This window comes from Schistocerca cancellata, chromosome 1 (assembly GCF_023864275.1).
Source record: "Schistocerca cancellata isolate TAMUIC-IGC-003103 chromosome 1, iqSchCanc2.1, whole genome shotgun sequence".
NCBI classification, from domain to species: domain Eukaryota; kingdom Metazoa; phylum Arthropoda; class Insecta; order Orthoptera; family Acrididae; genus Schistocerca; species Schistocerca cancellata.
This window is the reverse complement of record NC_064626.1, coordinates 910,569,467-910,583,931: the sequence shown is the minus strand read 5'-3', so window position 1 is coordinate 910,583,931 and position 14,465 is coordinate 910,569,467. Positions and strand designations below refer to the sequence as shown.

Genomic DNA, 14,465 nt, shown 5'->3' with positions numbered 1-14,465 from the left:
TCCATGAGTAGTTCTGATACCTGGATAAAAAAATGTTGCCAAAGAACTCCATTGATCCAAACAAATTTGTTTGCCGACCATGGGATTAATGACAGTATTTATTAAGGCTCTGTATAGAAATGGAGCAGCATCTCAGTAGTTGTGTAAGAGGTGTTCATGACTCATCACAGATAAGATCACAAAGTGGATATTCATTGGTCCAAAGATTTGCCAGCTGTTGGGGACACGCACACATTGAGTCCACTCTAACCTCTGATCAGCTGAATGTGTGGCATTGTTTTCATTGTGTGACAGCATAGTTGTTGGGAAACAGGAGAGCCAAAAATTACAGGGGCCTTTCGAATGAACTCATTCATGCTTATAAGGTCATTAGCTGCATTGTGACCCTGACGATGCACTTCCTTTACAACCACTTCACTGTGTTGCCAGTAACTGTGGTGCATGTGGTGATGAGCACAGCGATGGTGCCACCAGTACATTTCTTTCATGATACAGCTGTACACAGGATGGTGGACTGCTGCTACGTTGGCTGATTTCTGCTGGATGTCACCAAGAAATGCTCCAGGCACTACCGGCAAGAGGAAGGCAAAGAAATGACTTGAATGAATTAGTTACCTAAGTTTATTTCATGTATGTATCCTATTGATTATGCTAGCAATATACGTGAAACATAAAGTCCCCGTTTCTTGTAACCTTGAGCTCGGAGACAATTTTAATCATCATATTCGTGTTCAGTGCATTGGAATCTATGAAGATTGCCTACTTCAGCTTCTGCAAAAACTCCACTGTGAACCAGTTTTATTGACCAAACACTGGGCAGATTTGTGTCCAGAAGGTCTCTTCTTGAAGATAGACACCCATCTATGGTATACAGTGCCTGTAAAGAAACTTCAAAAGAAACATGGACTGCTACACAATAGGTATAAACCAAAGGATACATGCAGGTCAAAAGGACAATGCCTAAAGCCTTCTATGGTTAGTGAAGTGAAACCTTATTGAGAAATGTTTCAAAAACCCCAAAGAAGACAGACTATCAGTAACATCAGAGTTAGAGTCCATACACGTGTGCATGACATGGAAACAAATTTATGGTAACAAATCAAAAGGAGAATTGCTGAATGCAGTTTTCAATTGTTCCTTTACAAAGAAAAATTACAAAGTCCAGCCCAACTCCAGTTCCTGAACCACTACAAATACGAATGAAATAGATATTAGTGTCAGTGACATTAAGAGACTGCTAAGTGAAACATGGACGATAAATAGTTTGAACAAGAAGGGAATAGAAGCTTTTGAAATGTGGTGCTACAGAAGAATGCTGAAGATTAGATGGGTAGATCACATAACTAATGAGGAGGTGTTGAATAGGATTGGTGAGAAGAGAAGTTTGTGGCACAACTTGACTAGAAGAAGGGATCGGTTGGTAGGACATGTTCTGAGGCATCAAGGGATCACCAATTTAGTATTGGAGGGCAGCATGGAGGGTAAAAGTCGTAGAGGGAGACCAAGAGATGAATACACTAAGCAGATTCAGAAGGATGTAGGTTGCAGTAGGTACTGGGAGATAAAGAAGCTTTCACAGGATAGAATAGCATGGAGAGCTGCATCAAACCAGTCTCAGGACTGAAGACCACAACAACAACAACAACAACAACAACAACATCAACAATAATACTGAACAAATTTCCTGAGCCTGATGGAATCCATCTGAGATTCTATACAGAATTTTGTGATGACTTAGCTGCTCTCTTAAGATACTGTATATACCTTGAACAATAAAAAAAATGCATTGGTCAGTGCTTGCAAGAAAGCACAGATCACACCCAAGTACAAAAATAGTAACAGAAGTAACTCACGAAACTACCAGCTGCTGTCATGAAATCCTTACACAGTAGAAGTATAGAACATATTCTGAGCTCAATCATAATGAGATATCTCAAACAAAATGACTCCTATCTGCCAACCAGCATGGAGTTCACAAAAATTGGTCATGTGGGAACCATCTTGCATTTTTGTGACAAGACATTCTGAAACATGTGAATTAAGGCAGTCAGATAGATGAAATATCTCTTGGCTTCCAAAAAGTGTTTTACTACAGACAGTGGCAAATCTTGTTAATGAGAGTACAGTATTATGGAAAGGATAGATTGCTACTCAGCATATAGTGGAGATGATGAATTGCAGACAAGCACAACAAAAGGACTACTAAACACATAAGCTTTTGGGCAGAAGCCCTTCTTCTGAAATAGACAACATACACACACATGTTTGTGCAAATGCAACCTACACACATATGACCACTGTCTCTGGCCAGAAACTACAGCCATATGAGAAATCACATGAAATTTGTTTGAAAGATGCAGTATGTTGTGTTGTGTGGAGAACCATGAACAGATGGAGGTAACTTCAGTCGTGATCCAGGGAAGCATGTTGGGACTCTCACTGTTCATGCTGTATGTTAATGGCCTGGGTGACAATATTAATAGTACATCAGACTTTTGCAAATGATGCACTAGTCTGTAAGCAAGTACTATCTGAAACAAGCTGCACAAATATTCCATGATATCTTGATAAATTCTGAAGTTGTGCAACAATTGGAAACTTGCAAAATTTATTTGGAAATGTAAAATTTTCTGCAATTTGTAAAACACAAAATCATAATTTTAGCCAAATCATAAAAATTCATAAGCTGATCAGCTAGGAAAGCAGCTGGTAAGATTGCTTACCAAACTCTCATGTGACCCATCCTAAAATATTGTTCTTGTGTGTCGGACACATACCAAAGAGGCCTAACAAGTTATACTGAATGTATTGGTACACAAAGAAGAGCAGCACAATCAGTGTCAGGTTTGTTTGATCCACATGAGAGCATTGCTGAGATGCTACAAAACCTGAACTGACAGGTACTTGAAGATGGACACCAGTTACCTTTGATGGCTACTTACAAAGTTTCAAAAAATAGTATTAAGTGAGGAATTTGAGAGTGTAGCTTACATGCACTCCTGTAGGTAGGGACCACATAGCAAGTGTTGACTAATTACAGTAAGCACAGAGGCACTGAAGCAATTATTCTTATCACGATCCATAAGTAATGGAATGAGAAGAAATTTTGATACACAATTAACCTCTGCCATGTACTTCACAGTGGTTTGCAGAGTATAGATGTAAATTTATCTACATCACTCTTCTTGGACACTGAAAGTGAACTGGTGCTTTGTTGTGACACATTGGCAATAGCAGGCATACATGGGTGATGTTGAAAGCTCTCAGAACAAATCTTTCACTCTGCAGTAATGTGTATGTTGTTATGAAACTTCCAGTAGTTCAGACTGTGTGCTAAATTAAGACCCTAACCAGGAATTTTTTTTTCAGGATATATTTGTTTGTATACTCATCGTTTAATCATTGTTTAGAGTGATATTGGATTTACATTTACACGTACAGGATTAATTTATAATTTGAGTACACGTATTATTATTTTACAATAGACTTACACGTGAATGAATTAAATAGTCATATACTCAGGGAGTGAACATAGGGGGAACATATGCAGGAATTCTGCACTGTCACTCATGGCAAGGTCGTAGTGGAGTTGGTTTGTTGTAGACCTTCCTCACACCTTTAATGAAGCATCTGTATATGTGCATATCGCTATCCAATGACTTTTGTCACCTCACTGTACAAGCCGTATGATTATCCATGTTTAATATCACCCAGACTTCATGTATGAAGTTACACTTACTTTTGTAGCAAATCTTTAATTGGAGTCAAATTGAGGAATGGTTAACACCACACTTTGGTTAGTAGAATAACTATAAATAATATAGGAGTAAAGTAAGAACCCACCGAACCCCAGAGGTGTTGAAATGTTGACAGTCTCATGAGCAAGACATGTACATCTACATCTATGTGATTACTCTGCTATTCACAATAAAGTGCCTGGCAGAGGGTTCAGTGAACCACCTTCATGCTGTCCCTCTACCATTACACTCTTGAACGGCACGCGGGAAAGACGAGCACTTAAATTTTTCCATGCGAGCCCTGATTTCTCTTATTTTATCGTGATGATTAATTCTCCCTATGTAGGTGGGTGCCAACAGAATGTTTTTCACAATTGAAGGAGAAAACTGGTGATGAAATTTCATGAGAAGATCCCTTCGCAATGAAAAATGCCTTTGTTTTAATGATTGCCACTCCAATTCACGTATCATGTCTGTGGCACTATCTCCCGTACTTAACAATAATACAAAATGAGCTGCCCTTCTTTGTACTGTTTCGATGTCATCCATCAGTCCCATCTGATGCGGATCCCACACCGCACAGCAGTACTCCAGAATAGGGCGGACAAGCATAGTGTAAGCAGTCTCTTTGGTAGACCTGTTGCACCGTCTAAGTGTTCTGCCAGTGAATCGCAGTCTTTGGTTTGCTCTACCCACAATATTATCTGTGTGTTCGTTCCAATTTAGGATATTTATAATTGTAATCCCTAAGTGTTTAGTAGAATTTACAGCCATCAGATTTGTGTGACTTATAGCGTAATCGAAATTTAGGTGATTTCTTTTAGTACTCAAGTGAATAACATCACACTTTTCTTTATTCAGGGCCAATTACCACTTTTCGCATCATACAGATATCTTGTCTAAATCATTTTGCAAGTCCTTTTGATCATCTGATGACTTTACAAGACGATAAATGACAGCATCATCTGCAAACAATCTAAGACGGCTACTCAGATTGTCTCCTATGTCGTTAAAATAGATCAGGAACAATAGAGGGCCTATAACACTTCCTTGGGGGACGCCAGATATTACTTCTGTTTTACTCATTGACTTTCCATCTATTACTTCTAACTGTGACCTTTCTGACAGGAAATCACGAATCCAGTCGTACAACTGAGACGATACTCCATAGGCAGGCAGTTTGATTAGAAGACGCTTGTGAGGAATGGTGTCGAAAGCCTTCTGGAAATCTAAAAATATGGAATCAATTTGACATCCCCTGTCAGTAGCACTTATTACTTCATGAGTATAAAGACCTAGTTGTGTTTCACAAGAACGATATTTTATGAATCCGTGCTGACTATGTGTCAGTAAATCGTTTTCTTCGAGGTACTTCATAATGTTCGAATACAGTATATGTTCTAAAACCATACTGCAAATCGACATTAGTGATATAGGCCTGTAATTCAGCGGATTACTCCTACTTCCCTTTTTGGATATTGGTGTGACTTGAGCAATTTTCCAGTCTTCAGGTACATATCTTTCTGTGAGCGAGTGGTCGTATATAATTGCTAAATATGGAGCTTACTCTGAGAGGAACCTAACTGGTATACAATCTGGACTGGAGGCCTTGCCTTTATTAAGTGATTTAAGCTGCTCTGTTACACCGAGGATATCTACTTCTATGTTTCTCATCTTGGCAGTTGTTCTTGATTAGAATTCAGGAATATTTACTTCGTCTTCTTTGGTGAAGGAGTTTTGGAAAACCGTGTTTAATAATTCTGCTTTAGTGGCACTGTCATCAGTGACATCACCACTATTATCACGCAGTGAAAGTATTGATTGTGTCTTGCCACTGGTGTGCTTTATGTATGACCAAAATCTCATTGGGTTTTCTGCCAGATTTCGAGACAGAATTTCATTGTGGAAATTATTAAAAGCATCTCGCATTGAAGTACGCGCCATATTTCTAACTTCTGTAAAACTTTGCCATTCTTGGGGATTAATCTGATTCGTTTTGTGTACCATGGGGGATCAGTACCATCACTTATTAATTTATGTGGTATATATCTCTCTATTGCTGTTGATACTATCTCTTTGAAAACATTCCACAACTTTCTACACTTACATGATCAGATCGGAAGGAGTGAAGACTGTCTCTTAAAAAGGCGTTCAGAGCATTTTTATCAGCTTTTTTAAATGGATATACTTTGCGTTTCTTTTTGATGGTTGTAGGTGTTACGGTATTCAGCCTAGCAGCAACTGCCTTGTGGTCGCTAATCCCTGTATTCGTCACAAGAATCACTATTTGTCGAGGATTATTTGTTGCTAAAAGGTCAAGTATGCTTTCACAACCATTTAAGCTTCGAGTCGGGGAGGCCCTACGATCGGCCCCATGGAAAGTTTTTCACTGCCTGCCAGACTTTGGAATGATCTCTCACTCGACCACAGGTGAGGGGTCAACCTCAGTGCAGGCAGTACCCCGGGAGGTCACAGCAGTGGACCAATCGGAAGACACGTGGGACGTGCTCGACGTCCCTCGCATCCCCGCATCCGATCCCCCACAGTGACGCCCATTGGCAGCAGCCTCAAGCTGTGTGACGGAAGCTAACACAGCCTGAAGCTGTGAGTGAAGGGTCGCCAGCTCAGCTCACATCTGTACACAACAATCACAGTTCCTATTCATTACTGCATTCCTCCTGTTTGAAGCTTGTAAAAATTTGTAACAAATGAATGGTGTACTCGCCTTAGTAGTAGCAGGAACTAGTGGTGCACTCTCGCTGACAGTCTAACTGACACTGAGCTGTTCTAACCAAAAAAACAAAAGCCTGCACGATATGAGAGTCAATACAATGGTCGATAGCAACGGCTGTACTGTACACTACACTGTTTTTGAAATAAAAGGTTGTGCCTAGTAAGCACTCAAACACGCAAGAGATTACAAAAATAAACTAGTAACTACACAGCTAACTGAAAATAAGTCACTCCTGTTTGAAGCTCATAAAAATATGTAGGAAGCAAATGGTGTACTTGCCTTAGTAGTAGCAGGAACTAGCGATGAGCTCTTGCTGACAGTCTGACAGAAAAGTTTGCTAGCTTTCACGTGAATTCTCAAGCTACAGCACTCTCTCTCTCTCTCTCTCTCTCTCTCTCTCTAACACACACACACACACACACACACACACACACACACACACACACACACACACACACACACACGCGGGCTCGCGCGCCTGTATGGCAGCACTGTGCTGTCTGAATACACTGTGCCAGGGCTACAGTTCTGACTAGTTTCATTTACATGAGGGATTTTGTTAGATGGGGTACATGAAAGGAGAAGGAAGCGGGGAGCAGAAAGGTCTGTTGGGGCAGAGTATTATTCATTGTCTGGGAGGGAGTCAGCAGGTATGTTGAATAGGAATGTAGGTGGGAGAGACAGAATATGCACAAGATGAGTCTGTGACATAGGCATTGGCACTGTTGATTTCATTGCAGTACGTTATGTGGTTTATAATGGTGTTGAGGATTGGGTTGGGAGGGGTAACAAAAGAGAGGAAGGAAAGACTGTGAAGGGGAGTGTAGGTGTAGGATGCATAGTGTTAGGGTCCTGGAGCAGGGTGGGGATGTGTGGGAGCAAGGGCCTAGCAAAGATTGAGTCTAGGAGATTATGACATTGAAGGGTGTATTGGTTAGACAACCCTCATCTACATAGTTCAGAGAATCAGGTATTGAGATGAAAAATCCAGATGGGCTGAGTTTGTGAAGTAGCCATTGAAATTGAGCTTCTTGTGCTCAGCAGGGTGTTCTACACTAGGTGTAAACTCTGCTGTTAGCCACAGTTTGGCAGTTGCCATTCCTTTGGGTGGACAGATGGTTGATGGGATCAAGCGCACATAAAATGCTGTGCAGAGCTTGAAACACACCCCATATATGACATGTATACTTTCACAGATGGTACTACCTGTGATGAAATAGGGTAAGCCTTGGATGGACTGGACTGGATGGACTGGAGTAGGATGTGCCAGATTGATGTATTGTTCAGCTCTCACACTGGCTTCTTCCACATGGGTATGAAACATGCTTCAAAGCATTGGGTATGAGTGTGCCTGTAAATGACGCAATGCCTCTTCTACTCAGTCAGTTGTTATATTTGCACATAAACTATTTGTATTTTACCAGGAATTTCATTACCATATGTGTATAAAAACTAGTGCTTTTGTGTTACTTGCCGTTTTGTTGACAACTGCTATATTCCGGGTGATCAAAAAGTCAGTATAAATTTGAAAACTTAATAAACCACACAATAATGTAGATAGAGAGGTAAAAATTGACACACATGCTTGGAGTGACATGGGGTTTTATTAGGGTGGGAGGGGGAGTTCACAAAATGTCTGTCATGACGCTGGACAGCAAAACATCAGTGACTGCGCATGACAATCGTGTATACAAGGAGCAGTAATGACAGAGAGAATCAGATGTGCCAGCATTCACAGCATGTTAATGTTACCCGAAAAGGCGCTTTTAGTGAAGCTGCATTATCAGAATGGGGAATGTGCTAGTTCAGCAACACGATACTATCACCATAGGAAGGGGATTCAAATGGCTAAAGGTCTGTTGACAAATGCAGCTGTGGCGAGAATGATTTCGAAGTTCGAAGCCACGGGTTGTTTAGACGATAGACCCCATAGTGGCCGACCGAGCACAAGGCGTAATGTTGCTGAGACAGTTCAGGAAGAAATGGAGACTGTAGTGGGTTAGTCTATGCAGGGGGAAATCAACGCTCGTGCAGTCGCACGTTGCACCAGCATTCCAGACACTACTGTTTGGTTGGCACTGAGGCGTACGTCCAATACTATCTGTTCAAAATCCATCGGCATCATGAACTGTTACCTGCCGATTTAGTGAAGCGGAGGGCATTTGTGGTGTGGGCGTTTCAAAAGATGGCGGAAGATGACGATTGGTTGAGTAACATGTTGTGGACCGCCGAAGCTCATTTCACGCTCCGAGGGTCTGTCAACGCCCACAACTGCAGAATTTGGGCTACCAAAAATCCTAGAACTGTCATGGAAACTCCATTGCACGACGAGAAAGTCACGGTATGTTTTGGATTTACCACATCTCTACCATTATTGGGCCTTTTTTCTTCGAGGAAATGCGTGATTCTGGTTTTGTAACTGCTACCCTGACGAGTGAGAGGTATGCCGATATGTTACAGAATCACATCACCCCAGCCTGGCTGATAAACACCTGCTGGAACGTACGATGTTTATGCAGGATGGCGCTCCACCCCATATTACTAGACGCGTGAAAGATCTCTTGAGCGTGTCGTTTGGTGATGATCGTGTGCTCAGCCGCCACTTTCGTCATGCTTGGCCTCCCAGATCCCCAGACCTCAGTCCGTGCGATTATTGGCTTTGGGGTTATCTGAAGTTGCAAGTGTATCGTGATCGACTGACATCTCTAGGGATGCTGAAAGACAACATCCGAAGCCAATGCCTCACCATAACTCCGGACATGCTTTACAGTGCTGTTCACAACATTATTCCTCGATTGCAGCTATTGTTGGGGAATGATGGTGGACATATTGAGCATTTCCTGTAAAGAACATCATCTTTGCTTTGTCTTACTTTGTTATGCTAATTAATGCTATTGTGATCAGATGAAGCGCCATCTGTCGGACATTTTTTGAACGTTTGTAATTTTTTTTTTTTTTTTTGTTCTAATAAAACCCCATGTCATTCCGAGGATGTGTGTCAATTTGTACTTCTCTATCTACGTTATTTCGTGATTTATTCAGTTTTCAAATTTATACTGACTTTCTGATCACCCGGTACATTAATATTGCAGAGTACTCATTGTTATGGCAATGGTTGTGAACCATTCACCTGAATGTACGTAAGTGTCCTTTGTTTCTTTCATTGATTATTCTGTGCAAATCTTCAACAACTGTAATTTGGATAGAAATATTGTATACTTGTTTAGTTTTACAGTGTTAAGGTGAGCAAAGTTGTGTGTGAGTTACATAATTTAGCTTCAATTACACGCTAACTCAAAATACATAACCTGTTGACTGTGCTTGATTCATTCTGTTCTACAAAGCTAGCAAATTGGATGGATGAAGAAAAAAATTCACTGTTGATGTTAATCAAGAGAAGGTAAGAAAATTGTTTGTTTGAGACTCTACAAAATTATCCCATACCCTGAGCATAAGTATTTTCAGGTCATGGAATACTGTTGCATGTACGTAGTATGTATGAAAATGAGTGTATTTTTGTATGATGTCAAGTGCAACTGTTTCAATGCTCTGCAATGCTGCCTTTCCTAAAGGTTTTATGTTTATTAGAAAAAAGGGGATTCCTATAAAAGAAAAGTTGCCACGTGGGAGAGTTTATGCTAATGTATCTGAGTGTGTTTATGTGAAAATGCTACAATAAAAAATGGATATATTTCATACAGTTGCTCTGTATAAGTAGAGTAATAAAAACACCAGTGTATTGTGAATTAATTGAAGAGTAGTATTTAAGCTGAAATAATAAATACTATTAAAGATATCAAAGCAATAAAATTATTTGTAATGGAATTCTGTGTTACTTAATTTTTGTGTGGCTTTCAATTTATGCATGAAATTTGTAAAGTTCCTGTATTTGTTCCATTATGAAACCCATAACTTTAAAAAAAATTGACAAAATTCTGTTATAGTTTGTAGATGAAATTAGAGCTATAGGCCACTGCTGTCACAAGCACACATTTTTGTCTTTGCTAATTTCAGAGTGGACAGCTAGATGAGAGAGAGAGAGAGAGAGAGAGAGAGAGAGGTAAAGTGAGTAAGGTTAATCCACCTAGATGGCAGCAGGGAGTTGTGGAATATGTTCAAGCTTAGTTGTGTGTTGCTATTATTAAATATATAATAGAAATTGCTCTTTCTTTGGATACATTATATTTTAGTATTAATCTGTTTGAAATTTTCAGGATTTTGAACACAACACATCAGCCACAGTAGGTCAAGAAGATATAAAAGCCCAGCCAAGGCGCTCTCTGCGTATATTTGGGAGGGAGAAACAAAATATTTCTTCTTGTAAAAGAAACAGTCTAGTTACTAAAGACATTCTGCCAAATGTTGATTTTAGGGAAAATGGTAGGCAGATGCTTTGCAGCACACCATTGCCCTTCCCTTTCATTTCCTTGGGAAAAGAAAAGACACAGGATGAACTAATCACTCCAAAGAAAGGATCATTCCTGTCTCCAAAGAGATATGACTGCATTCCTGACAGTTTGGATTATGGAGGTACATGTGACGCTCCAGATTACTGTAGAAGAGAGAAAACAAACAGTGTGGAAGCACAGAATACAAGGCCTCGGCGCTCTATGCGACTTTCTGTGAAGTATTTGAATAATGTGGAAGAATCAGTTAGAATTCAATACAATCGAACCAAAGCTGCACTTCCCACACCAAATGGGAACGTCTCAACTCAACATAGGAATTTACAGGCACAGAATACACCAATATTGAGAACGAATACAGGCCAAATTAATCTGGGCAGTTGTGATCCTGTTAGTCAGTGTTCTCATGCAACAGAAATTATTACAGCTGATCACAGTCCATTGCCTGAACAGAAGTCCCTACAGGCATTTGATTCAGTGATACAAACTGGCAACCACCATACTATCCATACTCGAAGTGATTCTCATCTTCACAGATACAACAATCATCATTATTCTCATACTGTAAGAGGAAGATATCTTAAAGAACAAACTGATGATTTTACGGCACTCAACAGTCACGTCATATCTTCATCTCAGGAGCAACAACAAAGTGCAGTTGGCAGTATTGCAAGAACAGATAAAATAAATTATCATAGTCAAAAGGTTGTGTTGAAGAACAGAAACAAGAGGTGCACAAGAAAAATTAATCATCATAAAAGTAAGTAATAATGTACAGAAAGTTCTAGTTGAGAGTTATGAATTATTTAAGAATAAAGGAGACAACTCACTGAAAGGCAGAAGTGCTGCGTCATCAATAGGTACACAAACAAAAGGTACAGAGCTTTGCTGGCTTTTGGAATTCATTTCCCTTTTCAAGCCAGTAGGAAAAAAAAATGTCTGCGCGCGCCCACACACACACACACACACACACACACACACACACACACAAACTATGGGTTGGGGGGGGGAGGGGGCAAGCAGCACGAGTTACCTTAGTTTTAGGCGAGGAAGGGGTTACGGGAGCAAACAATGTGCTGGAAGGATAGATCCCACAAACAATGTGCTGTGAGGATAGATTCCATCTGTGCAACTCAGAGAAAAGCTGCTAGTGGTGGGGAGGATCCATATGGCATGGGATATGAACCAGCCATTGAATTTAAATCTCACACATTGTGCTCTGCTGCATGTTGTGCCACTGGGTGGTCTGACTTCTTTTTGCCAACAGTTTGGCAGTGGCCATTCATTCTAGTTGACAGACCAGGGGTTTGGAGCTTTGGGAAGCTAGGAATGTAGGAATGTTTCCACTAGATGACCCGTGAAGAGATTGGCATAGGTGGGTGCCCATGGCTCTGCCATGAATTTGCTTGTATACCTTCCCTTCAAAGGTGAAGTAGTTACGTGTTAGCGTGTAGTTGGTTAGGTGTACAAGGAATGAAATGGTCGGTCTGGAATCTGTAGGACATTGGGAGAGCTAGTGTTCAATTGCGGCAAGGTCATGGGCATAAGGGATGTTGGTGTACAGGGAGATTGCATCAATAGCGACAAGTAGGAATCCGGGAGGTAAGGGTGGGGGTATGGTGGGCAACCGACACAGAAAGTTGTTGGTATCTTTAATGTGGGAGGCTACATTTTGGATAATTGGTTGGAAATGTTGATCAACAAGGGCCAAGATTCTTTTGGTAGGGGCACTGTAATTGGCCACAGTGGGGTACCTAGGATTGTTAGCTCCCGGCAGACAAAGGTTCCACCACTGTTGTGATGAACTGGAGTGACTTCCTGGCAGAGGGCCTCTTCCAGTTGTCCAACAGCTCGACATACAAGCTCTGTCAAAGTGACAAAAATCCGACAAGTCCAACATAACCTCCAATCGTTGCTGAAACCCCTAGGCCCTTCCCAGAACCTCTCCCCTGAATTCATCTCACTACTCAGCCCAACAACAGCCCTCACACCCACCTTCTACATGCTCCCCAAAATCTACTAACCTAACAATCCTGGGCACCCCGTTGTGGCTGGTCACAGTGCCCCCACCAAAAGAATCTCAGCCCTTACGATCAACATCTCGAACCAACAGTCCAAAACCTAGCCTCCCATATTAAAGAGACCAACAACTTCCTGTGTCGGATGCCCACCATACCCATACCATTACCTCTTCGATCCTAATTCGTCACTGCTGATACAGCCTCCCTGTATACCAACATCTTTCATGCCCATGACCTTGCTGCGATTGAAAGCTAACTCTCCCAACATCCTGCAGATTCCAAACCTTCCACTTCATTCCTCGTACGCCTAACCAACTTCATCTTACCCCATTACTACTTCACCTTTAAAGGGGAATGTATATAAACAACTATGCCGCAAGGTTTTACGGCTTTGGGAGATGAAATGTCATAACCTTAGCACGCACAACAAACTGCGTGTCATTAAGGAGACTACGAATGTGTGGCAGTCCTCCATGCGGGCCTCTCACAGGGACTCTGTGGTTCTGTGCCGTCTCCGCATTGGCCACACTTGGGTGACACACGGTTACCTCCTTCACCATGATGACCCATCTAAGTTTTGGTGGTGCGCCCGGCTGACAGTGGCCCATATCTTTGTGAGCTGCCCTCCTATGGCCGCCCTGCAAAGGACTGTTCAGTTACAGGACTCATTGCCATTAGTATTAGCTGACAACGCCTCGTCAGCTAATTTAGTCTTACGTTTTATACATGATGGTGGGTTTTATCATTCTATATAAGTTTTTGAGCATGTCCTTTGTTCTATTGTGTTCTCCACTCTAATGATTTTAGGCTGGATGTTTTAATTTGTCGCAGAGTGACTTGCTTTTCCTTTTTATTCTCATGGTCGGCCAGCCACAGTCATCTCCTCTCTTGTTTTTACCCCTTCTGTCTGTTTCTTGCTCCTCTCTGAGGTTTTCTGTTTTGACCATAGTAGTGTTGGATGTCCTTCTGTCGTTTTTCTGGTTCTTCCTTTCTCCTGTTACTGTGCTGTATGTCTCCTTTCTTTTCTTCTTTCCCCTGTGTAATTATTTTACTGGGAACAAGAGACCGATGACGTCACAGTTTTCCCTCCCCCCCTCGTCAGTAGGCGGACAGCTGGCTGTGTGTGTGTGTGTGTGTGTGTGTGTGTGTGTGTGTGTGTGTGTGTGTGTGTGTGTTTGCCTATTAATGACGCAGCACATAAAAGTAACTTTTTTGTGTTGTACATAATTGGTGCAAAAATGTGAGATCTCAGTTTGTTTGTATTTCTACTTCAATATTTTGCAACTTATCTTGAACAATGAACTGTAGAGTACCTACAGTTACAGTTGCGGTCAGTATCTCACATCATACTAAGGAAGGAAAAAATATTTGCATATTCCATGACTATATTTATTTGATTTCATTTGTTTATAGCATGCTGTCAACTGAAGTTACTGAGCATGTCTCAATGCAGTGCATTCCCATATTCTACTGAGTAAACTTTTCTGCATTCTTCAAGTGTTTCTACAACAAACATATTCAGGAAAATCTGACGACAGTATGGTGTCTTTCTTTGCATTAGTGATTA

General features: G+C 41.1%; 1 protein-coding gene across 11 annotated transcripts in view; it reads left to right on the top strand.

Moving 5' to 3' along the window:
- LOC126191122 (kinesin heavy chain-like) overlaps nt 1–14,465 on the top strand; it is a 368,280-nt gene that overhangs the window by 271,982 nt on the left and 81,833 nt on the right. For all 11 annotated transcript variants that reach the window (XM_049931913.1, XM_049931897.1, XM_049931888.1 and 8 more), the window contains one exon: nt 10,686–11,637. In XM_049931913.1, coding sequence (XP_049787870.1) covers nt 10,686–11,637 — 952 coding nt within the window. The remainder of the gene's footprint in view (nt 1–10,685; nt 11,638–14,465) is intronic.